The sequence below is a fragment of the Coregonus lavaretus genome (assembly GCF_964263955.1).
Source record: "Coregonus lavaretus genome assembly, chromosome: 1".
In the NCBI taxonomy this organism is placed as follows: Eukaryota; Metazoa; Chordata; class Actinopteri; order Salmoniformes; family Salmonidae; genus Coregonus; species Coregonus lavaretus.
Genome location: NC_139988.1, coordinates 31,814,349 through 31,839,483, shown reverse-complemented (window position 1 = coordinate 31,839,483; position 25,135 = coordinate 31,814,349). Strand labels below are relative to the sequence as shown.

Genomic DNA, 25,135 nt, shown 5'->3' with positions numbered 1-25,135 from the left:
CCATGATCATCTCCTTTGTTTTGTTAATGTTGAGTGAGGGGTTATTTTCCTGGCACCACACTCCCAGAGCCCTCACCTCCTCCCTGTAGGCGGTCTCGTCATTGTTGGTAATCAAGCCTACTACTGTTGTGTCGTCTGCAAACTTGATGATTGAGTTGGAGGCGTGCTTGGCCACGCAGTCATGGCTGAACAGGGAGTACAGGAGGGGGCTGAGCACGCACCCTTGTGGGGCCCCAGTGTTGAGGATCAGCGAAGTGGAGATGTTGTTTCCTACCTTCACCACCTGGGGGCGGCCTGTCAGGAAGTCCAGGACCCAGTTGCACAGGGCGGGGTTCAGACCCAGGGCCTCGAGCTTGATGATGAGCTTGGAGGGTACTATGGTGTTGAATGCTGAGCTATAGTCAATGAACAGCATTCTTACATAGGTATTCCTCTTGTCCAGATGGGATAGGGCAGTGTGCATTGTGATGGCGATTGCATCGTCTATGGATCTATTGCGGCGGTAAGCAAATTGAAGTGGGTCTAGGGTGACAGGTAAGGTAGAGGTGATATGATCCTTGACTAGTCTCTCAAAACACTTCATGATGACAGAGGTGAGTGCCACAGGGCGATAGTCATTTAGTTCAGTTACCTTTGCTTTCTTGGGTACAGGAACAATGGTGGCCATCTTGAAGCATGTGGGAACAGCAGACTGGCAAAGGGAGAGATTGAATATGTCCATAAACACAACAGCCAGCTGGTCTGCGCATGCTCTGAGGATGAGGCTAGGGATGCAGTCTGGGCCAGCAGCCTTGCGGGGGTTAACATGCTTAAATGTCTTAATCACGTCGGCCACAGAGAAGGAGAGGCCACAGTCCTTGGTAGTGGGCCTCGTCAGTGGCACTGTGTTATCCTCAAAGCGGGCGAAGAAGGTGTTTAGCTTGTCTGGAAGCGAGACGTCGGTGTCGGCGACGTGGCTGGTTTTCTTTTTGTAGTCCGTGAATGTCTGTAGACCCTGCCACATACGTCTCGTGTCTGAGCCGTTGAATTGCGACTCCACTTTGTCTCTATACTGATGTTTTGCCAGTTTAATTGCCTTGCGGAGTGAGTAGCTACACTGTTTGTATTCTGCCATATTCCCAGTCACCTTGCCATGGTTGAATGCGGTGGTTTGCGCTTTCAGATTTGCGCGAATGCTGCCGTCTATCCACGGTTCTGGTTAGGGTAGGTTTTAATAGTCACAGTGGGCACAACATCACCTATACACTTCCTGATAAACTCAGTCACCGTTTCAGTGTATACGTCGAAATTATTTTCGGAAGCTACCCGGAACATATCCCAGTCCACGTGATCAAAACAATCTTGAAGCGTGGATTCTGATTGGTCAGACCAGCGTTGAATAGTCCTTAGCATGGGTACTTCCTGTTTGAGTTTCTGCCTTTAGGAAGGGAGAATCAAAATGGAGTCGTTGTCAGATTTGCCGAAAGGAGGGCGGGGGAGGGCCTTATAGCCATCCCGGAAGTTCTAATAGCAATGGTCGAGGATTTTAGTCGATATGTTGATAGAACTTTGGCAGCCTAGTCCTCAAATTTGCTTTGTTAAAATCCCTGGCTACAATAAATGCAGCCTCAGGATATGTGGTTTCCAGTTTGCATAAGGTCCAGTGAAGTTCTTTGAGGGCCGTTGTGCTATCGGCTTGAGGGGGGATATACACGGCCGTGACTATAATCAAAGAAAATTATCTTGGGAGATAATACGGTCGGCATTTGATTGTGAGATATTCTAGGTCGGGTGAACAGAAGGACTCGAGTTCCTGTATGTTACTACAATTACACCATGAGTCGTTAATCATGAAACACACACCTCCGCCCTTCTGCTTCCCGGAGAGATATTTATTCCTGTCTGCGCGATGAACTGAGAACCCATCTGGCTGGACCGATTTCGACAGAATATCCCGAGAGAGCCATGTTTCCGTGGAAGGAAATCATTGCCCATAGTTTGTTGAGCTTGTTAACCAAAGACTGAACATTAGCGAGTATAATACTTGGAAGCGGTGGGTGGTGTGCGCGCCTCCTAAGTCGAACCAGCAGGCCGCTCTGAGTGCCTCTCCTCCGCCGGCGATGTTTTGGGTCAGCCGCTGGAATCAGTTCAGTTGCCCCGGGGAGAGCAAACAAAGGATGTGCTTCGGGAAAGTCGTATTCCTGGTCGTAATGCTGGTGAGTTACCACCGCTCTGATATCCAATAGTTTTTCCCGGCTGTATGTAATGATGCAAAACACTTTCTGAGCTAATACATAAAAATACTGCAAAGTTTCCTAAGAGCTAGTCGCGAGGCCGCCATCTTCATCGGCCTGGGGGTTGTGATAAGGTACTTTATTGACACCAAGCAGACAACTGTATCAACATTTCTGGGGCTTGTTGAGTTGGAGGGAGGAGATGCCAAATCTATAGCCTGTGCTGTTGTGGCTTTCCTCGAGAAGTGTTGTCTTAATAAAGAGAATCTCCTGGGGACTGACAATGCCTCTGTTATGACGGGGATTAACAATGGGGTCCATAAAGTGCTGAAGGAGGAGTATGGCCTCAAAGATCTGGTTCTTATTCGCTGTGTGTGCCACTCTCTGCAGCTTGCTGTAAGTCATGCTTCCAATGACACCATCCCCCGTAGTGTGGAGTACTTGATACGAGAGACTTATAACTGGTTTTCAGTGTCTCCAAAGCGCAGGGAGGCCTACAAGGCCATATATGAGACCATCAACTGTGGGGAGAAACCTTTACAGATAACCAAGGTGTGTGCCACACGTTGGCTCTCCATTGAACCCGTGGTTTCACGGTCACCAAGTCTAAGTAACTAAGTAACTCTTTTGGGTCACTTTTGCCGGTCCCAAGCCCGGATAAAGGAGGAGGGTTGGAATTGTGACATTAAAAAAAACAAGAATTGACAGAAGAAAGTTCATTTGTAGTTCTAAACATATTTAGGGTGTTTTTTACTCACTTTTTGTCTCTCCCACGACATTATTCCTCTCTCCTACAGCGTCCATCACAATTACATGCACATGGCCAATTATGCAAATTATGTGATGACGTCATTTAGCGACTTTTAGCGACTTTTAGGACAGCCAATAGCTACTTTCCTTACTGAGGAGTTGGCAACACTGGTGCCAGGAGGGGAGTCTTCATTTAACACAGTAAATTCATCAGGCTTAAGCCATGTTTCAGTCAGGCCAATCACATCAAGATTATGATCAGTGATTACTTAATTGACCATAACTGCCTTGGAAGTTATGGATCTAACATTAAGTAGCCCTATTTTTAGATGTGAGATATCACAATCTCTTTCAATAATGACAGGAATGGAGGAGGTCTTTATTCCAGTGAGATTGCTAAGGCGAACACCGCCATGTTTAGTTTTGCTCAACCTAGATCAAGGCACAGACACCGTCTCAATGGGGATAGTTGAGGTGACTACACTGACTGTGCTAGAGGCAGACTCCACTAAACTGGCAGGCTGGCTAACAGCCTGCTGCCTGGCCTGCACCCTATCTCATTGTGGAGCTAGAGGAGTTAGAGCCCTGTCTATGTTGGTAGATAAGATGAGAGCACCCCTCCAGCTAGGATGGAGTCCGTCACTCCTCAGCAGGCCAGGCTTGGTCCTGTTTGTGGGTGAGTCCCAGAAAGAGGGACAATTATCTACAAATTCTATATTTTGGGAGGGGCAGAAAACCGTTTTCAACCAGCGATTGAGTTGTGAGACTGCTGTAGAGCTTTTCACTCGCCCTAACTGGGAGGGGGCCAGAGACAATTACTCGACGCCGACATCTTTCTAGCTAATTTACACGCTGAAGCTATGTTGCTCTTGGTGACCTCTGACTGTTTCATCCTAACGTCGTTGGCGCCGACGTGGATAACAATATCCCAATACTCTACACTCGCCAGTTTTAGCCTTAGCCAGCACCATCTTCAGATTAGCCTTTACGTCGGTAGCCCTGCCCCCTGGTAAACGGTGTATGATCGCTGGATGATTATTTTTAAGTCTAATATTGCGGGTAATGGAGTCGCCAATGACTAGAGTTTTCAATTTGTCAGAGCTAATGGTGGGAGGCTTCGGTGGCTCAGACCCCGTAACGGGTGGAGGAGAGACCTGAGAAGGCTCGGCCTCTGACTCCGACTCGTTGCTTAGTGGGGAGAACCGGTTGAAAGTTTATGTCGGCTGAATGAGCGACACCGGTTGAGTATTTATTTCCAGAAGCCTTGAGAAAATTGTCCGCTGCGGGGACTGTGCGAGGAGATTTATACTACTATCTGTACTTCCTGGTGGCACAGATGCTGTTTCATCCTTTCCTACACTTAAATTGCCCTTGCCTAACGATTGCATCTGAAGCTGGGCTTGCAGCACGGCTATCCTCACCATAAGGCGATAGTTTTCCTGTATATAATGAGTTCAGCAACTGCAATTAGATGGCATAGTGTTATTGTGGTCCTCTCTAGCTCAATTGGTTGAGCATGGCGCTTGAAACGCCAGGGTAGTGGGTTCGATCCACGGGACCATCCCATACGTAAAAATGTATGCACACATGACTGTAAGTCTCTTTGGATAAAAGCGTCTGCTAAATATTATATGTTACTACTTAGATTCAGCTGGTGGAGGTCCTGTAGAACAATGTCCAGATAAAGCGTCCGGGGTGAAAAAGTTGAATGAAAAAAGTAGAGCGAGGAAAAATACATATATTTAAAAATAACTAAGACGTTTGTAAAATGTGTTAAATGAAGATTGATTAAAAGTAAAAACCGTCAAGTTTGGCAGGTAGCCAAGCAACAACAAATGATCTAGCATTCTCCACTGTGATTGTGTCTGGTGGATGAGGATACATTTACTGTCTTAGGTTACATAGAGGATAGAAGATGTAGGCTATTGGAAAACCAAGACCATGATGCATGAGTTTGATTTGAATACATATTTATTAGATAAATATTAGGATGTCACGTCATCTAACTACATACAGTTTTTCAAGACTAAAAATCACAATTTTTTTCTGACCAGTTTAGTATATGAAATGACTGTACACAGAATGTACAAAACAAAAAAGACAACTGCCACGTGGTGTGTCAATCACTTCAGATTGTACCTCGGAAGTAATATTTTTTGCCTAATCGTGTAAAAACTGTAAATTTGACAAAATTGTACAAACTGTAAATTTTGTATCAACAATTTTTAGGAACCACTCATGGTTCCCACAATTCCCGATTGGTACCTCAAAATGATATTTATTATTTTGTTGTTGTAGCACCTTTATAAAGTACACAGGTAATAGAGAAATACACAGAAGTTGAATTTTACACAAAGAGAAACAAATGTGTATTTTTTTCCTTTTCCAACGGCCCGTGTTTGAGAATTAGATAATAAAGTATCTTACATAAATGAACAAATGTGGTCAGAGAGAGAGGACTGTGCAGACTAAATCAAACACGGACTCCTTTTCCCACAATTCAACAGTCTCTTCTGACAGGAGGATGCAAACTTTACAAATTCTAAATACACAATGCGCATCATTGACCCGTGTGGGGAAAATGTCTACATTTCTGTAAGTTAATGTGTCTCTATTTGTCATTTACATAATGTACATGCATTCCTTAGACCCTCCAGACCCTTTTATTTCTCTCCTCTTGCATTTAAGTAACGGAGTAGAGAGGGCCGGGGGGATCACACCATCTCCCATTTTCTTTAAATGAAAATACATTGCATCCTCTAACACGCTCCCCTTGTGTCCATTGACTGTACAGCTACAGTTGGGTGTGGAGCCTGAACCTCGGACAAGGCTCAAACCTCTATGTGGAGTATAGAGAGTAATGTTGATAGACCAGACTTCAGCATCATGTCTACACAGATCTACAGACAGACAGGGCAGGGGAGTCAAAATACCTTGCTGTGGCAGTGCATTGTCTTCAACAAACAAACAGACAGACAGACAGACAGACCAAAGGATCATAGGATCAGTTGTATTCAGGTGATTCAACCAGCGTTGGGGATCATTCCTATGTCCTAACAATATCCACCGACTGATCTATAAATTTTCAATTTCATTTAGTAGGCTACATGATCTGATGTAAACCAAATTATGATTATTCTCACAAAGTCACTCAATAGATAAACAAAATAATAACTTAAAATAGGAGAACAATATCAAAAATGCTATGAGAATAATACACATGATGATCTTGTGTTGTACAAGAGGGTTCACAAAAATAAAAAAGAACTCACATTCAATTCCAGAGGGTATTACAATATTTGCAAGTGTCAGAATTATACTTTTGACTTAAACATGGAGGGTAAAGTCACTTTTCCCCAATACATTAGCAAACATATTTAAAGCATATGTTGTCAGGATGACAACCATTTTAAATGATTGTCTTTATAAACCATTGTGGGATCATGTGTGCTCTTCCTTTTTTTTTAAAGATGACAAAATACAGTTTAACAGTAACAAGACAGAAAATGTAGTGCAACCACACATTTATTCAGAATTATTTTTGATGGGTTCCCTAGGAGTATGCTTATAGCATAGATGGCATAGATGTCTTACATTATAGTAGATGGCCAAGCCAACTCCTACAAACTATGGAATAACTTTGGTGATGTATCACGCACAGCAATTTTCCAATGAACAGTCAAAATGGGGGAAAAAAAGTTGGACAATACATTACCATTAACCAAAATCATTCCTTTGCAAGAACATTTTAAATAAAATCATGATGAAAAAAACGCAATGGCTATAAAATAAAAAAGACAATAATCTTTCCCTCTAATCTAGAACAGAGACCATTGGCACACATGCACTTCTTAACACATGGTGGAGCCAAACCTTACAGTATGGTTACAGGAGCAATTGCTGGCCTGTAGAACAGAGGAAGACTCACCTTAAAGAGGGAGAAACAGGCAAACTTTAATATGGCTCTATTACAAGGGGCAAATATATTTTGTAACACTAGATGTGTCTGCCTATAACAGACTAAATAGGGAGTCTTTACTTCTCTTTTCTCTTTTTCTATCGATCTCATCCTCATTCTTTCTCTTGCACACACATGCACACCCACACACATGCACACCCACACACTCTCTCCCACACGCACACAGTTCTCCATCATTCTAACCCAAAACAAATGTATTGGTAAAAGTCCTTTTTGCATAGCCCACATCCCGACATGGCATTGTACTGCAATATCAGGGAAGAGAAACTTTAACAACATTGGACAGGGCGATAGACAGACAGAATAGTTAACAGTGCTGATTCTTCGATAGACTGGGTTGGGCTAGCTAGAAGGTTAGAATCCTCATCCACAGGCCTTGGTCTCTCCTCTCAGTGCTCTGCCTGCGATGTGGTGTGGGGCTCCGTCTGTTGTGCTTCAGTAGAATGGATGGAACGGACCCAGTGCTGACTGACTGACACCACGATGGAAACACACACTGTGAGCTAAGGGTCAGAGGTTATAAGAACACACTGTAGGTCAAAGGTCAGGGGTTAAAGGTTGTGGTCTCAGGGGGTCAGGGCTTGGAAGAACACACATCAAAATAGGATAGATAGAAACACTGGCCTGGACAAAAATATGACTTTTCTTTCCTATTCTTGTATTTTTTTCTTTGTTTTTGTATAAGGGGGGAAATAAGGATGATAAAACAATGCTACAACACTTTTTCCTAAAAGCCCACACAGAGAGTTCGGCCTGTGAGGTCATACGCATAGAACGTGATTAATAGCTGCACAGTTTTCTTTCGATATAATATCACTTAAGGACTAGACAGCCGACATGGCTGTCAACGTGTTGTTGTCGGCCAGAGGAGCTTCGCAGCTCCGCAATCTTTACATGAGGAAGAGTGTGTGTGAGGAAGTGAGGACATGAGTGCATTTCCTTTTCCTGTCTCTTTCACACACAATGTCCACTCCCTGACATCCAGACTGTCATCCTCATCATCATCATCATCTCATGTTCTGACAGATGACCTCATGCCACCTACACGTCTATGCCACATTTGACAAAACATTGTGTGTGTGTGCGTGTGTGTGTGTCTGACGGTGTGTGAACCCGGGTGTGTAGGAGGTGTGACCTGATTGGGGGTTTGAACTTTGAACCCTGGGTCTGAATCACATAGAGAAGTGCACTACACATTGGGTAAGTGCACTAGGGATGTGTCCCCGCTACCAGTCCATATGAGGATGACGGTGTGTCTATGGACTCTATGGAGAGTCCAGCTGGTTGGACACAGAGCCTGTGGTGTGTGTGTGTGTCTGTGGAGAAGGATTTGAGTTCGGCTTGAGGGAGGCGAAGGGTTAATTGTTCTCGAAGAGGGAGAGGAGGTCATCGTTGCTGTTGGAGGGGAGGTCCGGAGGGTCCAGATAGGACAGGAGCTCGTCTGGGTTGGCCAGCTCTGGAAGCAGCTGTAGAGAGAGAGAGACAGAGAGAGGGATGAGGGAGGGAAGGAGGAAGAGTGAGAGAGAGAGAGAGGGAAGGTGGGGGAAAGAGAGAGAGAAAGGGAAGGAGGGAGGGATAGAGAGGAAGAGAGAGAGGGAAGGTAGGAGAGAGAGAGAGAGAGACAGAGTGAGAGCGATAAGGGGAGAGAGGCAAGACATATTGTCATTAGACTTCTCATTTCTATCCAAGACTCTATTTAAACAACTAAAGGTATTAGCATAGCAGCTGACATGCTCCATCAAACCAGAGCTAGGCAATGAGAGAAGCTTTAGCAGACGATGCTAATACTAGCTAGATGATGTTTGCACCTGTTTGCACATGCACCCTAAGCACGATGTCACCATGATGTCACACTTACATCTAGGGAGGGCTCGGGCATGTCACCACTGATTTGACCTTCGATGCCCGAGGAGGGGTTAAAGTTCATATCGCTGTGCGGGTGGCTGTTCTGGCCTTGCTGCAGCTGGGGGGGCGGGGCCTGCTGGCGAGGGGGCTGCAACGATTGGCCGCTGTGATGTAACGACTGCCCTGATTGGCTACCACCGTGATGTAACGACTGGCTGTTGGGGTGAGGAGGTGCGTGCAAGCTCTGCTGTTGCATGGAATTATGGGACTGATCAGTGCTGGAAGGATGAGACATCTGAGGAGGGAGAGAGGGAGGGAGGGAGAGAGACGGAGGGGGAGAAAGAGAGGGAGGGAGAGAAGGAGAGAGTGAGAGACGCAGGGGGAGAGAGATAGGGAAGGCGAGGAAGTAGAATGTGTTTAAAGAAAGCTCTGAGCTGACATGTAGAGGATGACATGAGCAAGGCTGCTAAGAAAAGCTGAACACAATGCCAAAGCTAACCTGATCGAGATCAGTGCTTTTTATGAACTACAAGGTCTTTGACAGGCCTGACAATCATTACAACAAACTATATGAGATGATATACAACAAGTATTTTTATTCCTTTCATATGACATTTGTTGTACCCTGCACCTGGGAAATGTTTGGGTGTGGGTGTACTACTTTTCTATGAGGTTTTTCAGCAACTCTGGTATGAGTGGCCCTGGTGGTTGGTGGTGGAGGTGTAGGAGACTTACAGGGCCGTTGATGCCGTGGCTGAGGGGCTTGTCCTGGGATAGAAGACCCCCGGGGAAGTCTGGGGGGTGGGACAGCTGAGGGGTGTGGATAAAGTCACTCATGGGGGATCCTCCTCCTCTCGGTCCTCCTCCACCACCTCCTCCCCCGCCCGAGGGGTTACCGTGGGGGAAGTCAAAGTTCCCGTGGCCGTGGTAAGTGTTGCCTAGCAGCACAGAAAAACATAAATAAGGGGAGGGGATTCTTAGGTTGTCTTACATACCTTAGTATGACTGTAGTTGCTCTGGATAAGAGTGTCTTCTAAATAACCAACATTTAAAATGTTCAAAATGTATAAAACTGAATTCTGAAATTGGTCTTTACCTGGGCCTCTCGGGCCACCGTACTCCCCTGGGATGCCCCCGGTGCCGACGCCCCCGTGCTGAGCAGGGCCTGATGGGTAATGGGAGGGGCCAGGGCCCAGCTGGGCGATCATCTCCATGACATTGGGCATGGTCATCTGGGAGGGGCTCATGGTCTTGAAGCGTTTGGCCAGTGGTCCATCAGGGTCTTCTTTAATATGGAGGTCAGATTTGATGGGCACCGGCCGCCAGCTACACGATGGGTCAATGTTCACCTCCTCAAACTCCGAACTACGGGAAGAGGAAGGGGACCTTTTTATACAGTCCCATATTTCAAAGGAAGGAGGAAGTGGAAAAGTCCAGTATTACGAAGACACTGTGGTAATAATAATATTGGGAATAGTGGAAATAACATTTAAGCACTACAGGATGAAGACGGGCATTTTTATGGTCCCATATTACATATTAGACACTATAGAAATAATAGTGGGAATACTGGAAAAGAACATGAAGCACTGAAGGTTAATAATAATTATGAGTAATACTATTATTAGTAATAAGGAAGAATAAACATACTTCTGGATGGCGTTGAGGATTCCCCACATGTACTGGTCCACCTCTAGACCCTCTAACAACGCAGTTTTACTGTGAGCAGAGAAAAAGAGAGAGGCATTATTTTAACTAATTCAAAAAAGAGACATAACTTTATTGACAAAACATAGTTTGGAAATGGTCATCACATACTTGCATACAGGACACCTCCACATCCCCCTCTCACAGTTCAGCTGCAGATACGACTCCAGATCAAAACACTGTGGAAGACAAAGCACTTATGAGTCTTCAGGTCTCAGGCAAGGTTACTCATCACATTAGCGTAGTTCACCGAACCACCTGTGCTATAAGGGTCTCAAGTTCTTCCTGGTCTAGGCACATAGTCAGGGAAAACTCGTGGCCCTATCCAGCCATCTACTGTGTGGCCCTGTTTAATATATGTAATATGTGTATAATTTTGCAACCCTACTGTCACAGTAGTTAGAAAACATACCCCTTGTCATCCTACCTGTACGTGTTTGCAGTCATGCCCCCTGGCAGGCAGCTGGATGCGCCTGAAAGTGATTGGGCATTTGAGGGAGACTTTGATGGCGGTCTGCTCAATGCCGTCCTCCCCGTTTAGACTGGTGTTACCCGACGAGGCCACAACGCTGCTGAAGTTCCTCTTAACTGGAGGGAGGGACGGGAGAGGAGGGAGAGGGAGGGAGAGAGAGAGAGAGAGAGAGAGAGAGATTAGAGTTAGATTAGAGTTAGGCATATTCTTGCACTCAAGATTGATGTAAAGGTAGTAAGATAGGGTAAAGCCTATATTAGTATAGTATTAGTATAGTACAATATAATAGTGGTAACATGCTCTTGATGATGCAGTGTTCTGCAGGCAGGAGTCAGAGTTATAGTCAGACACGTAAAGACTATTGCAGTATAGTAGTGCAGTAATAGTAACATACTCTTGGTGATGCAGTGTTCTGCAGGCAGGAGTCTCTTCTTCAGGAGCCCTTGCAGGACGGAGCGGACTGAAGGCCTGTGGACCAGCTGCAGCACAAACAGGTGCGACTGCACATAGAGGGGGGAAAGACATAAATAACATAAAGACATAAATAACATAAAGACATAAATAACATAAAGACATAAATAACATAAAGACATAAAAAACATAAAGACATAAATAACATAAAGACATAAATAACATAAAGACATAAATAACATAAATAACATAAAGACATAAAAAACATAAAGACATAAATAACATAAATAACATAGACATAAATAATATAAAGACATTAATAACATAAAGACATAAATAATATAAATAACAAAGACATTAATAACATAAAAACATAAAGACATAAATAACATAACGACATAAATAACATAGACATAAATAACATAAATAACATAAAGACATAAAACAAAGACATTAATAAAATACAAAAATAAAAACTGGATTATGAACACATCCAGTGTATCCTCTACATACATTTAAAATATCCCTTGTATCTGCATATTCTATTGAATTGTGTACTCACACAGCAGCACGCGGTGACGGTGATCTGGATGGTGTTTCTGCCGGGCTGACACACTTGCTTCAGGTGCAAGGGTTTATGGGACGTCTTGTTGTCGCCCCGTTCGATGGTCAGGGGCGTGGCGTTGACACTGACCTGGAAGGAGGAAGGAGAGTGTGTCTGTGTGTCACGCCCTGACCTTTAATGCCTGTTGTTTCTTGTTGGTTTGGTCAGGGTGTACAGTCTATGTTTGTATATCTATGTTGGCCAGGTGTGGTTCCCAATCAGAGGCAGCTGTCGATCGTTGTCTCTGATTGGGGATCATACTTAGGCAGCCATGTTGCCTACCTATGTTGTGGGATCTTGTTTCTGTGGGTTTGGCTTGTTTGATGTTAGCCTTTAGAACTTCACGTTACGTTGCTTTTGTTGTTTTGTTCGGTGTTTATTCAATAAATGAACATGTACGCATACCACGCTGCACCTTCGTCCAATCCTGTACTCAACGAACGTGACAGAAGATCCCACCACCAACGGACCAAGCAGCGTGAACAGGAGGAGCACACATCATGGACATGGGAGGAGATATTAGACGGAAAAGGATCATGGACGTGGGAGGAGATCCAGGCAGGGATGGATCGCCTTCCTTGGGAGCAGACGGAGGCAGCGAGGGAGATAAAACGGCGACTCAAAAGGTCCCGACCGCTAAGGAAGCCCGAGAGGCAGCCCCAAGATTTTTTTTTGGGGGGGTACACAGGGTGGTTGGCTAAGCAGCAGGAGGCTCGGAGAGACCTGCAGATTAGCACTCTAACAGAAGAGACAACCACCTGCAGGAGGCCCGTAGGGAGAAGGAGTCAATGGTTGCACGGAGAGATGAGCTGGCCAGGCAACAAGAGAAGCTGAGAGAGGAATTAACCCTCCAGCAGCAGAGAGCTCAGTCTTTAGAGCAGAGGTTAGCAGAGCCAACTCCCCGCACTCGCTTTGAGGAGCGTGTGACCATGCAGGCACCAGGCTATGCGCCGGCTTTACGCACTGTGCCGCCAATGCGCCTTCATAGACCGGTAAAGCCCGTGCCTGCTCCTCGCACCAAACCTGTGGTGCGTGTCTCCAGTCCGGCACGGCCCGTACCTGCTCCTTGCACCAAACCAGTGGTGCGTGTCTCCAGTCCGGTACGGCCTGTACCTGCTCCCCGCACCAAACCAGTGGTGCGTGTTGCCAGCCCGGTACGCCCCGTACCTGCTCCCCGTACCAAACTAGTGGTGCGTGTATCCAGTCCTGTACGGCCCGTACCTGCTCCCCGCACTAAACCAGTGGTGCGTGTCGCCAGCCCGGTACGCCCCGTGCCTGCTCCTCGCACCAAACCAGTGGTGCGTGTCTCCAGTCCGGCACGGCCCGTGCCTGCTCCTCGCACCAGACCAGTGGTGCGTGTTCCCAGCCCGGTGCGGCCCATGCCTGTTCCTCGCACCAGACCAGTGGTGCGTGTCCCCAGCCCGGTACGGCTGGTGCCAGAGCAGTCCGCTCTACCGGTGCCTAGTCCAGCTCTGGTCAGCTGCTCCACTTCGGTGCCAGAGCAGTCCGCTCCACCGGGGTCCAGTTCAGCTCCGGTCAGCGGCTCCACTCCAGTGCCAGAGCAGTCCGCTCTACCGGTGCCTAGTCCAGCCCCGGTCAGCTGCTCCAGTCCAGAGCCAGAGCAGTCCGCTCCACCGGGGTCCAGTTCAGCTCCGGTCAGCGGCTCCACTCCAGAACCAGAAGTCAACCCCTCTCCAGGGTCAGGGCCTCCCACACCAGGGTCCAGACAGGGCTTGGTGCTTCGCGGGGGGATTGCCGGTCCAGGCCCAGACGTCAGCCCCTCTCCAGGGTCAGGGCCTCCCACACCAGGGTCCAGACAGGGCTTGGTGCTTCGCGGGGGGATTGCCGGTCCAGGCCCAGACGTCAGCCCCTCTCCAGGGTCGGGGCATCCCACACCAGGGTCCAGACAGGGCTTGGTGCATCGTGGGGGGATTGCCGGATCAGGCCCAGACGTCAGCCCCTCTCCAGGGTCGGGGCCTCCCACACCAGGGTCCAGACAGGGCTTGGTGCATCGTGGGAGGACTGAGAGGGGAAGCATCGCGCCGGGGGTGCAACGGGGAGGCAGTAAGGGAGAGGACGTCACGCCCGGAGCCGGAGCCACCACCGAGGCTAGATGCCCACCCGGACCCTCCCCTGTTAAGTTAGGTTTTGCGGCCGGAGTCCGCACCTTTGGGGGGGTACTGTCACGCCCTGACCTTTAATGCCTGTTGTTTCTTGTTGGTTTGGTCAGGGTGTACAGTCTATGTTTGTATATCTATGTTGGCCGGGTGTGGTTCCCAATCAGAGGCAGCTGTCGATCGTTGTCTCTGATTGGGGAATCATACTTAGGTAGCCATGTTGCCTACCTATGTTGTGGGATCTTGGTTCTGTGGGTTTGGCTTGTTTGATGTTAGCCTTTAGAACTTCACGTTACGTTGCTTTTGTTGTTTTGTTCTGTGTTTATTCAATAAACTAACATGTATGCATACCATGCTGCACCTTGGTCCAATTCTGTACTCAACGAACGTGACACTGTGTGTGTGTGTATCTGTATGCATGCTGCATGCGTGCGTGCGTGCGTGCGTGCGTGTGCTGACCTGGACGGAGGCGGGCCAGTTGGTGTTCATCTGTCGGTCCTCATGGTGGTAACACTTGAATTGCAGCTCCAGGTCTGACCTAGAGGGGGCAAAGAGCAAAGGGCAGAGGTCAATACAGTCAAATACATTACATTTAAATTTTAGTCATTTAGCAGATACAAAACAGTTTTTCCTAATCCGCTCCTCTGGGACACCCAGCCAGGACAGCACAGTTTTGTTCCAGCCCAGCACTAGCACACCTTATTCAGTTGGTCAAGGGTTTGGTAATAAGCTTAGTTGAAAGTTCTTTAAATGATCAGGACTGCTATTGGTCAATATTTTCCATGGAATGCAAACATGGCAACATTTTTGTGGTGGTACAGAAATAGAATAAGACTTGAGTCTCACCTCCACATGTCTCTGTATCTCACCTCCACATATCTCTGTATCTCACCTCCACATGTCTGTATCTCACCTCCACATGTCTCTGTATCTCACCTCCACATGTCTCTGTATCTCACCTCCACATGTCTCTGTATCTCACCTCCACATGTCTCTGTATCTCACCTCCACATGTCTCTGTATCTCACCTCCACATGTCTCTGTATCTCACCTCCACATGTCTCTGTATCTCACCTCCACATGTCTCTGTATCTCACCTCCACATGAGGGTCTGGTGTAGGAACGGTCGCAGGTGTATGTGTCTGTGTGTGTGTCTGTCTGTGTGTCTGTCTGTCTCTGTATCTCACCTCCACATGAGGGTCTGGTGTAGCAACGGTCGCAGGTGTATGTGTCTGTGTGTTTGTCTGTCTGTGTGTCTGTCTGTCTCTGTATCTCACCTCCACATGAGGGTCTGGTGTAGCAACGGTCGCAGGTGTATGTGTCTGTGTGTGTGTGTCTGTCTGTGTGTCTGTCTGTCTCTGTATCTCACCTCCACATGAGGGTCTGGTGTAGCAACGGTCGCAGGTGTATGTGTCTGTGTGTGTGTCTGTCTGTCTCTGTATCTCACCTCCACATGAGGGTCTGGTGTAGCAACGGTCGCAGGTGTATGTGTCTGTGTGTGTGTCTGTCTGTGTGTCTGTCTGTCTTTGTATCTCACCTCCACATGAGGGTCTGGTGTAGCAACGGTCGCAGGTGTATGTGTCTGTGTGTGTGTCTGTCTGTGTGTCTGTCTGTGTCTGTATCTCACCTCCACATGAGGGTCTGGTGTACCGACGGTCGTAGGTGTATGTGTCTGTGTGTGTGTCTGTCTGTGTCTGTCTGTGTGTCTGTCTGTCTCTGTATCTCACCTCCACATGAGGGTCTGGTGTACCGACGGTCGTAGGTGGTAGACGTGGTTACTGACGGCGAGGTTGTGTTCCAACCGGAAAGGTTCCAACACCACACCGTCCCGGACCGGAAAGGTCAACCGCAGCTCATCGTTGGGATTGGCTGATGGGAGCGGAGAGACAGGACAGGAAGATAGGACGTCAGCTTTCCTTTTAACTGTATCTGTGGTAGTGGGGTAAGAATTGTATACTGGTTTATTAACAGTCACACATACAGAAAACTGGCTGGGGCACCGGGATATCACTGTGGGGTATTACCCTAACTAACACATGGCTGTAGAATCCTATGGTTATACGCTATAGGAGTCAACTACAGTACAGCCATGTACAGTAAATGTGATATTTCAGTACTTAATTTTTTATACATTTGCAAAAATGTATAAAAAATAGTTTTTGCTTTGTCATTATTGGGTATTTAGAAGCCACTTGGACCTAGACTTGGCGCTCCGGTACCGCTACCGCACGGCAAGAGGCTTCTAAACAGCTTCTACCCCCAAGCCATTAGACTCCTGAACATCTAATCAAATGGCTACCCAGACTATTTGCATTGCCCCCCCACCCCTCTTTTACGCTGCTGCTACTCTCTGTTTATTATCTATGCATAGTCACTTTAAGACATTTTTTAAAAACTTTTTAAAAATTGATTATTTGTTTATTCTTTCTTAAAACTGCATTGTTCGTTAAGGGCTTGTAAATTAGCATTTCACTGTAAGGTCTACACCTGTTGTATTCGGCGCATGTGACAAATAACATTTGATTTGATTTGATTTGATATTGTGTGTAGATTGATGAGGGGAAAAAACTATTGAATCCATTTTAGAATAAGGCTGTAACGTAATAAAATGTGGAAAAAGTGAAGGGGTCTGAATACTTTCCGAATGCACTGTATCAGGGCAGAATGTAGTAGTGATCAGGGTTGGGCTCAATTCCATTTAATTTCCAGTCAAATTCCAATTCCAACTTTTCCCAATTGAAAAGCAAAGCAGAGAATTGGAATTTTAGTGTACTTCCTGAATTGACTGGAATTGAAATGGAATTGACCCCAACCCTGGTAGTTATGTAGTGAAGTAGTCGTGTCTCAATGGCTTTGTATCTCATGAAAATGAAATAAAACCATACATGTACTGCTAATACTTTGTTGTGCAGGCATTGCTATATTTTCAGCCAAAGGTATCGAAAGAGTTACTGACGGATTGGAATAGCTCTGCTGTACTGTCTGTAGACTAGCCACTGTGTGTGTGTGTGTGTGTGTGTATGTGTGTGTGTTGTGTGCGAGCATGCATACATACTTACATACGTGCATATGTGTGCGTGCATGCATGCATCCATGTGTGGATGCTCCAGTGTAAGTACTCACTGGGAGGTGGCAGCGCTGCCATATTTGGTTTCATGTCAGGCGGGAACGGGGGCTTGACATCCTGGTTGGGCGAGAGGTATGGGACCATACTGCTTCCGGGGGTCATTGGGGGAGTGGGGTTACCAGGCACCGGGGAGTGGGGGTAGTTAACTGGCCTGGGGGCCTGCAGAGAGGGAGAGAGGTAAAGAGAGAGGGGGAGGGAGGGGAAAAAAGGAGAGGGGGAGAGAGAGAGGAAGAAGAGTGATACATACGGGTTAAAGAAAAACCATGAGAGAGAGAGAATTAAAATAACTCTGTTGGCAGTTCAATTGCTTAGACAAAGGATAAAAAAGGAGAGTACATACCCCGTTGCCTTGGCTATATGAGTATCCACCTCTAGGTAAGTTGCTGTTCTGACCATTGAATGGCTCTTGCTGTGAATGAAACAGACATCAATGGTTAAATGTACAATGGGAGCAGGTGTAAATGGTAAAATGGTTATGTTACTGTGAGGGGAGGTCTAGAGCTTACAGGTAGATAGGGAGTGTTAGTGTGAGGGAGCTCTCACCCTATAGTACTGCCCCATGGGCATTCCTTGCGGGTGGTACTGGCCTTGCCCCTGCCCCCCAGGCATCCTCTGGCCGGGGTAGTTTGGGGAAGGCATCGGTCTGGATGGGTTAGAGGTAGGGTACTGACTCTGCTGGGGAGGGAACTGACCGTTAGGACCATACTGCTGACCCCCGTAGTTTGGCTGTAGAGAGAGAGAGAGAGAGAGAGAGAGAGAGAGAGAGAGAGAGAGAGAGAGAGAGAGAGAGAGAGAGAGAGAGAGAGAGAGAGAGAGAGAGAGAGAGAGAGAGAGAGAGAGAGAGAGAGAGAGAGAGAGAGAGAGAGAGAGAGAGAGAGAGAGAGAGAGAGAGAGAGAGAGAGAGAGAGAGAGAGAGAGAGAGAGAGAGAGAGAGAATCAATCAACAACTTAATTAATCTATCAACATTTGTGAGAAACGCATGAACTGCATGTGGGGAGGTACTATGACAATATAATACTCAAAGGAAAAATACACACACACACACACACACACACCATCCAACTCACCTCTCCAGGATAGGGCCTCTTCATGCCCTGAACAGGCATGGCCTGCCTGGGGCCACCAGGTCCTCCGTAGCCCTGCTGGGGCATCCTCTGGCCATGGGCCCCAAAAGGCCCCATGCCTGGGGCTTGAGTTTGGTTCATGCCCATGGGAGGCCCACCCATGCTCGGGTTGTTCATGGCCTGGCCCATGCTGCCTGGGTTCATGCCTCCAGGGGGCCCTCTGGGGCCGGGCTGGTTCATGAACTGGTTGTTGTAGGCCTGGCCTGGGCCCATCTGGAAGGAGGAACACATCTGGAGGAAAAATAAAGGTGGAAGAAAGGATGAAGAGTTACAGTTAAGTAGGAAGCTGCAGGTTTGACTCCATGGTTTTAGTGTATATAGTGTATATAGTGTGTAATGTATGTAGTTGTACCTGGTTTTCCTCAGGCCCAAAACAAGATATTATAAGTTATTATGGCAATGGTGTGTGTGTGTGTTTGTATGCATGTTATGATAACTGTGTTTGTACGTGCCGTGATGTGTCCGTACCTGTCCATACTGGTTCATCTCTTTGTTCTGGGTCTCCTGCTGCATGGCTGCCACGGTAGCGGTTGCCGTGGCGGTTGCCGTAGCAGCGGCGGCGGCAACAGCGGCAGCAGCAGCAGCAGCTGCTGGTTGGGTGAAGTCGCCAGGCTGGCGGGAGTGTTGGGGCATGCCCATCCCCCCTGGGGGAGTGTTAGGACCACCTGGGTAACTATATAACGGCAACAATATGAATTAGAGCTGTGTATACTGTACAGTATGTGTTAAAAGCATAGAGTAAGAGTGAGATAGAGAATGTGTCAGTTTTAACTTCATTCATGTGTGTGTATGACCTCTTACCTCCCGCTGTAGCTCCCTCCACCGGGATATCCTTGCCTGCCATACATCCCCTGCTGCATGTAGCCCTGACCCTGGCCTCCCTTGGTCGGGAACTGCTGCTGCTGGCCGGGGAACTGGGGGGAGTTGAGGCCTGCCGGACCCCCAGACATACCCTGGCCCATGGGGTTACCTCCTGGGTTCATATGGCTGGAGCTGTTGGCCAAAACCTGGGTGAAGAAAGGTCATATGTAAAAAAAAAAAAAAAAAAAAAAAAGGTCTAACAACTGATCCTTGATATAGTTTTTGATTAGACACAGCAAACAGGGTTATGTCAACCACAGAGATCCTAATATGTCATTATATGATGTCAACTCACTGTGTGGGACTTCAACAAGAGATCTTTGATATAGGTCTAGCTTTTGGTGATACACACACAGCAAACCATATTTCAACCAACATCAAAATTCCAATAAACCCCTAGCCTCTAGTCCCTGGGACATTTTGTCAATCTGAGAGGAATGGCTAGGTAAAAGCAATATGGTGATGATTCCACCAGGTCCAATCAGAGGGCAAAATGGAGCTACCACCATATTACTTATACCTATCCAATCATCTCAGATCTACACAGGTGCCTAAGGAGATTTGTGATTCAGGGTCTGTCTTCGGTAGTTCAATTACTAGACTCAATACAAAGGTATAAGAGTGTGTGTTGTGTGTCGAAAACATCAAATAGTGTGTACTGAAGTGTGTGTGGGTGTGTGTTGTGTGTCTCACCTGACTCTGTGATGTGTTGGTCACACCCCACACCGTGGTAACAACGGACAATGACCCTGGGGGCTGGTTGGTGTTCTGTTGCCATGGGACAGAGTCGTAGGCAAATGACCCATCCCTACAGAACAAATACGAACACACACATTAACCCAGAGATAGGCAATATGGACAAAAATCCATACCGCGATAAATTGCCTGAATTGATGTGATAATGATAAATAGAACGATACGTTTATAACATTAATGTGCACCACATTTTTTTGTAATGATCCTTTAAAGCCCCCCAGTCAAAAACCTGATTTTCTTGTGTTTTATATATATTTCCACACTATGAGGTGGAGTAATACTGTGAAATTGTGAAAATTATGATAATTCCCTTTTAGTGTAAGAGCTGTTTGAAAAGACCGCCTGAAATTTCAGCCTGTTTTGGTGGGATGGAATTTTGGCCATTGAAATAGGAATTAGAATCCTTAATAGGATTTGGCATTCCATGGTGACATCACCAAGCAGTAAATTAGTTAATAGACCAATAAGAAAGAAAGTTCCAAACCTCTCTTCCAATAACAGGTAATTGTCAGTTTTCCCCTCCCACTTAGACCACATCCAGATAGTCCTAGCAAAATTATTGCTTGGGAAATTGCTCTTTGCTAAGAAGCTATTTTTGTTTATTATCATTGACCATTTTAATGGAAAACAATCACAGTAAGGTACTTGATTGTTATCCTGAAAATTATTTGATATTGAGATGAAAACAGCTGCATTGGACCTTTAAACTACTAGTACTAGTTTGATGGTTGTAGCCATCGATTGTCCAATTAACAATCACCCATATTAGCAAACTTATTTCATTTAAATCTTCAAATTTTTCTAGTATAGGCTATTTATCGTTATGAACGATATCAGCAAAATGCCTGCGATAAGTGATCGGTATCGATCATTTTCGGTTTATCGTCCCAGCTCTACATTAACCTATCACTTCAGAATACACACACGCACACGCACGCACACACACATACACACACATAGACCCTGTCATCACTGCAGGGCAGATACAAACACATACTAATGTGACAGCCGTGGATTTCATTTGGCCAAGTACGTAACACAACAGAGGATTGCATATCCACCCAGAAATGTGAAATGTGCTCATAATCCTTGGAAACCTTCGGCCATGTACACTATCCGTCAAAAGTTTTAGAACACCTACTCATTCAAGGGTTTTCCTTTATTTTTACTATTTTCTACATTGTAGAATAATAGTGAAGACATCAAAACTATGAAAACACATATGGACCAAAAACCAAAAAAGTGTTAAACAAATCAAAATATATTTTCAAAAGATATCTTAAAATAGCCACCCTTTGCCTTGATGACAGCTTTGCACACTCTTGGCATTCTCTCAACCAGCTTCATGAGGTAGTCACCTGGAATGCATTTCAATTAACAGGTGTGCCTTCTTAAAAGTTAATTAATGCGTTTGAGCCAATCAGTTGTGTTGTGACAAGGTAGGGGGGATATACAGAAGGTAGCCCTATTTGGTAAAAGACCAAGTCCATATTATGGCAAGAACAATTATAGCAAGAAAAGCTCAAATAAGCAAAGAGAAACGACAGTCCATCACTACTTTAAGACATGAAAGTCAGTCAATACGGAACATTTCAAGAACTTTGAAAGTTTCTTTAAGTGCAGTCGCAAAAACCATCAAGCGCTATGATGAAACTGGCTCTCATGAGGACCACGACAGGATTGGAAGACCCAGAGTTACCTCTGCTGCAGAGGATAAGTTCATTAGAGTTACCAGCCTCAGAAATTGCAGCCCAAATAAATGCTTCACAGAGTTCAAGTAACAGACACATCTCAACATCAACTTTTCAGAGGGGACTGTGTGAATCAGGCCTTCATGGTCGAATTGCTACAAAGAAACCACTACTAAAGGACACCAATAATAAGAAGAGAACTGCTTGGGCCAAGAAACACGAGCAATGGACATTAGACCGGTGGAAACTTGTCCTTTGGTCTGGAGTCCAAATTGGAGATTTTTGGTTCCAACCGCAGTGGCTTTGTGAGACACAGTGTTGGTGAACGGATGATCTCTGCATGTGTATTTCCCACCGTGAAGCATGGAGGAGGAGGTGTTATGGTGTGAGGGTGCTTTGCTGGTGACACTGTCTGTGATTTATTTAGAATTCAAGGCACACTTAACCAGCATGGCTACCACAGCATTCTGCAGCGATAGACCATCCCATCTGTTTTGGGCTTATTGGGACTATCATTTGTTTTTCAACAGGACAATGACCCAACACACCTCCAGGCTGTGCAAGGGCTATTTTACCAAGAAGGAGAGCAATGGAGTGCTGCATCAGTTGACCTGGCCTCCACAACTCCCCAACCTCAACCAAATTGAGATGGTTTGGGATGAGTCGGACCGCAGAGTGAAGGAAAAGCAGCCAACAAGTGCTCAGCATATGTGGGAACTCCTTCAAGACTGTTGGAAAAGCATTCCAGGTGAAGCTGGTTGAGGGAATGCCAAGAGTGTGCAAAGCTGTCATCAAGGCAAAGGGTGGCTATTTGAAGAATCTCAAATATAAAATATATTTTGACTTGTTTAACACTTTTTTGTTACTACATGATTCCGTGTGTTATTTCATAGTTTGTTGTCTTCACTATTATTCTACAATGTAGAAAATAGTGAAAATAAAGAGAAACCCTTGAATGAGTAGGTGTTCTAAAACTTTTGACCAGTAGTGTATATGTTATTTCGAATATTTGGCATTAAAACTCCAAACAAATCGGAGGCTAGAATATGAATAACTGGAACATTATGAATAAACAAACTAAACTCTACGGGGAGAAACAGACAGTGATGTATCAGGGAAGTAAGGGATGTTTTTGGAGAGGAGTGTGTTTTCACACATAGCTGTGGTGTTGGAAGGGACCCGATATACTAGTATCTTCAAGGAGTAGAACACTTCCCAAGATGCTCGGCGTAGAGCAGACTTGTGGCAGCCAGGTTTGGAATTGGGGCGAGAATGGAATGTTCTGCTAAACATTACTTCACTGCAGCCCACTCCCTCCGTTTGTGTGTGCATTTGTGCGTGTGTACGTGCCTGTGTGTGTGTATTAGTGATGGGGGGAAAAAATCGATACAGTTACAACATCGGGATATTATTTTTGACGATATATAGTATCATTTTGACAATATCGCAATATTATTTTTGCGCTAGTTGGCTGTACCTGCACCAAAACTCCAGTATTTTTCCTTCATAGCTTGTTCTCCATCTTCTTTTTAAATAAGGAGCCAATTTGTTTTCAGCACTTTAATTTCCATGACTGATAAGAACTTCTTTTCTCATGGCTCTCTCTTGTCCCTCTGCAGCAGACATATTGTGAGCAATATGTTTGGAATATCGAATTGCAATAAAATCACAGTATCGAATCACAAATACACATAGAATCATGAGAATCGCAATACATAAGTATCGTGATAATATCGTTTCGTGAGGTCCTTGGCAATTCCCAGTCCTAGAATGTATGTGTGTCCTTATCCTCCAAGCTAGCTCTGCTAAGCTTGTCTTAGCTCACTTTCATGAAGAGAAAAACTCAGTACATGTATTTATTTGAGAAGGGACTGGGAGGAGGATATTCTAGGTTAAATGCAACATAGGGCATGATTTATATAGCCTACTTTGAGGGGGGAGAGGTGGGAGGAAACAGAGATTTAGGTCAACATTGTTTAAGTTAACATGAACGATCCAGTTTAAACCAGGGAACCAATGAAGGAGTGTGTGTTTAAATTACATGTGCTCACAGCTGTTGTGTAAGTGAAAATGAAAGTGACAATGTCTCCATTTGTGTTAAACAGAAAACATGTACAGTAAAGTACACACTGACAGACGGACGGACGGGGACACACAAACACACACTGACCCATGTGAGAGTCCTCCGGGGGGTTTCATGGTGTTTATGCTGGGCTGCATGGGGACTTTGCCCTGCGGGGGCTCGTTCTGTCTGCTCTTCTGGTGACGCAACAGCAGGAGGCGACCCAGCTCCTCGCACCACGATGACAGCAGGGCTACGGGAAAGAAACACACACACACACACACACACTCATGTGTCAGTCTAATAACGTAGGAAACACACACACAGGTCGGTCTACACATACAACTTCAAACTTTAACTAGTCTGTCGGTCTGCTAAAACAGTCTCTGGTATGTCTCCAGTATGTCAGTTTGAAGTAAGTCAGTTTCTATTACCAAACATGGGATCCTATGATATTGTTTTCCTGACTACTTCAGCAACATGATTTGGACTCTCTGAATGTCTCCACAGCCACTTCTGCCATCAGAAAAACAAACAAACAATTGCCCATCAAAATTCCTTGATCAAAAATATCTCACTTGATTAATCAACTATCTGACTATGTTCTGCCCACTACATTTGAGTGCTGCCTCTCGCTCTTCAAGTTGGACTGCAGTTCTGCCTCCTGCCATATTGAGGCACCCTAACACAGTAATCCCAGCCTGTCTGTTGCTGTCTGTCTGCAAGTGTAGATCTCAGTGACTGATGGAATGAATCACACAGTGTTTATCTGCAGTACATCAGCTCTGATCCCTCTAGAAGAGAGTCCCCTGGCTTTCTGAAGAGGACGGGTAAATTGCAGAGCGAGAGAGCGAGAGGGGGAGGGGGAGAGAGATGGGGAAAGATAGAGAGAGAGAGAGAGAGAGAGAGAGAGAGAGAGAGAGAGAGAGAGAGAGAGAGAGAGAGAGAGAGAAGGGAGATGGTTATGGAGAGAGAGAGAGAGAGGGAGATGGATATGGAGAGAGAGAGCGTATACCCATCCTCTCCCCTCCTTTCCTCGCCTCCTCCTTTCCCTCCTCTTTCTTTCACCCCCTCTTCCTACCCTCCACTCGACCCCAATGACTAATCAGAATGCTCAGCGTCCTCAGTCATTTTCAATGCAGGTAACTGTCTGCTGCACCATGCAGGCAGGCAAATATCATTATGAATGGTGTATGATGTACTGTACATAAGAAGAGTTATTGACTTAATGTCTAACATCTTAACACAGAAAATAAGCTCAAAAGGTGTTTGAGATCGAACAGCAAAGCCTTAATTGAGCCATATGACACAAATGTCTGCTTAATGTCTGCTAAAATGACAAAAAAAAAAAAAAAAAAAAATGTATAAAGGAGGGGAGAGAGAAGAGAATAGAAGAGAAGAAATGAGAAGAGGAT

The 25,135-nt window shown here is 45.8% G+C and overlaps 1 protein-coding gene across 1 annotated transcript in view; it reads right to left on the bottom strand.

Annotated features, from left to right (window-relative positions):
• Positions 1-4,916: 4,916 nt before the first annotated feature.
• LOC311133047 (zinc finger MIZ domain-containing protein 1-like) overlaps positions 4,917-25,135 on the bottom strand; it is a gene marked incomplete at its 5' end in the record, with an annotated part of 74,253 nt that continues 54,034 nt past the window's right edge. The window contains 19 exons of the mRNA XM_084166471.1: positions 4,917-8,408; positions 8,801-9,082; positions 9,523-9,725; positions 9,884-10,152; positions 10,438-10,506; positions 10,606-10,673; positions 10,922-11,082; positions 11,361-11,466; positions 11,940-12,071; positions 14,558-14,636; positions 15,826-15,967; positions 17,222-17,384; positions 17,566-17,634; positions 17,769-17,951; positions 18,294-18,581; positions 18,819-19,023; positions 19,152-19,357; positions 19,905-20,019; positions 23,829-23,973. Coding sequence (XP_084022597.1) covers positions 8,301-8,408; positions 8,801-9,082; positions 9,523-9,725; positions 9,884-10,152; positions 10,438-10,506; positions 10,606-10,673; positions 10,922-11,082; positions 11,361-11,466; positions 11,940-12,071; positions 14,558-14,636; positions 15,826-15,967; positions 17,222-17,384; positions 17,566-17,634; positions 17,769-17,951; positions 18,294-18,581; positions 18,819-19,023; positions 19,152-19,357; positions 19,905-20,019; positions 23,829-23,973 — 2,993 coding nt within the window. The 3' untranslated portion in view covers positions 4,917-8,300. The remainder of the gene's footprint in view (positions 8,409-8,800; positions 9,083-9,522; positions 9,726-9,883; positions 10,153-10,437; positions 10,507-10,605; positions 10,674-10,921; positions 11,083-11,360; positions 11,467-11,939; positions 12,072-14,557; positions 14,637-15,825; positions 15,968-17,221; positions 17,385-17,565; positions 17,635-17,768; positions 17,952-18,293; positions 18,582-18,818; positions 19,024-19,151; positions 19,358-19,904; positions 20,020-23,828; positions 23,974-25,135) is intronic.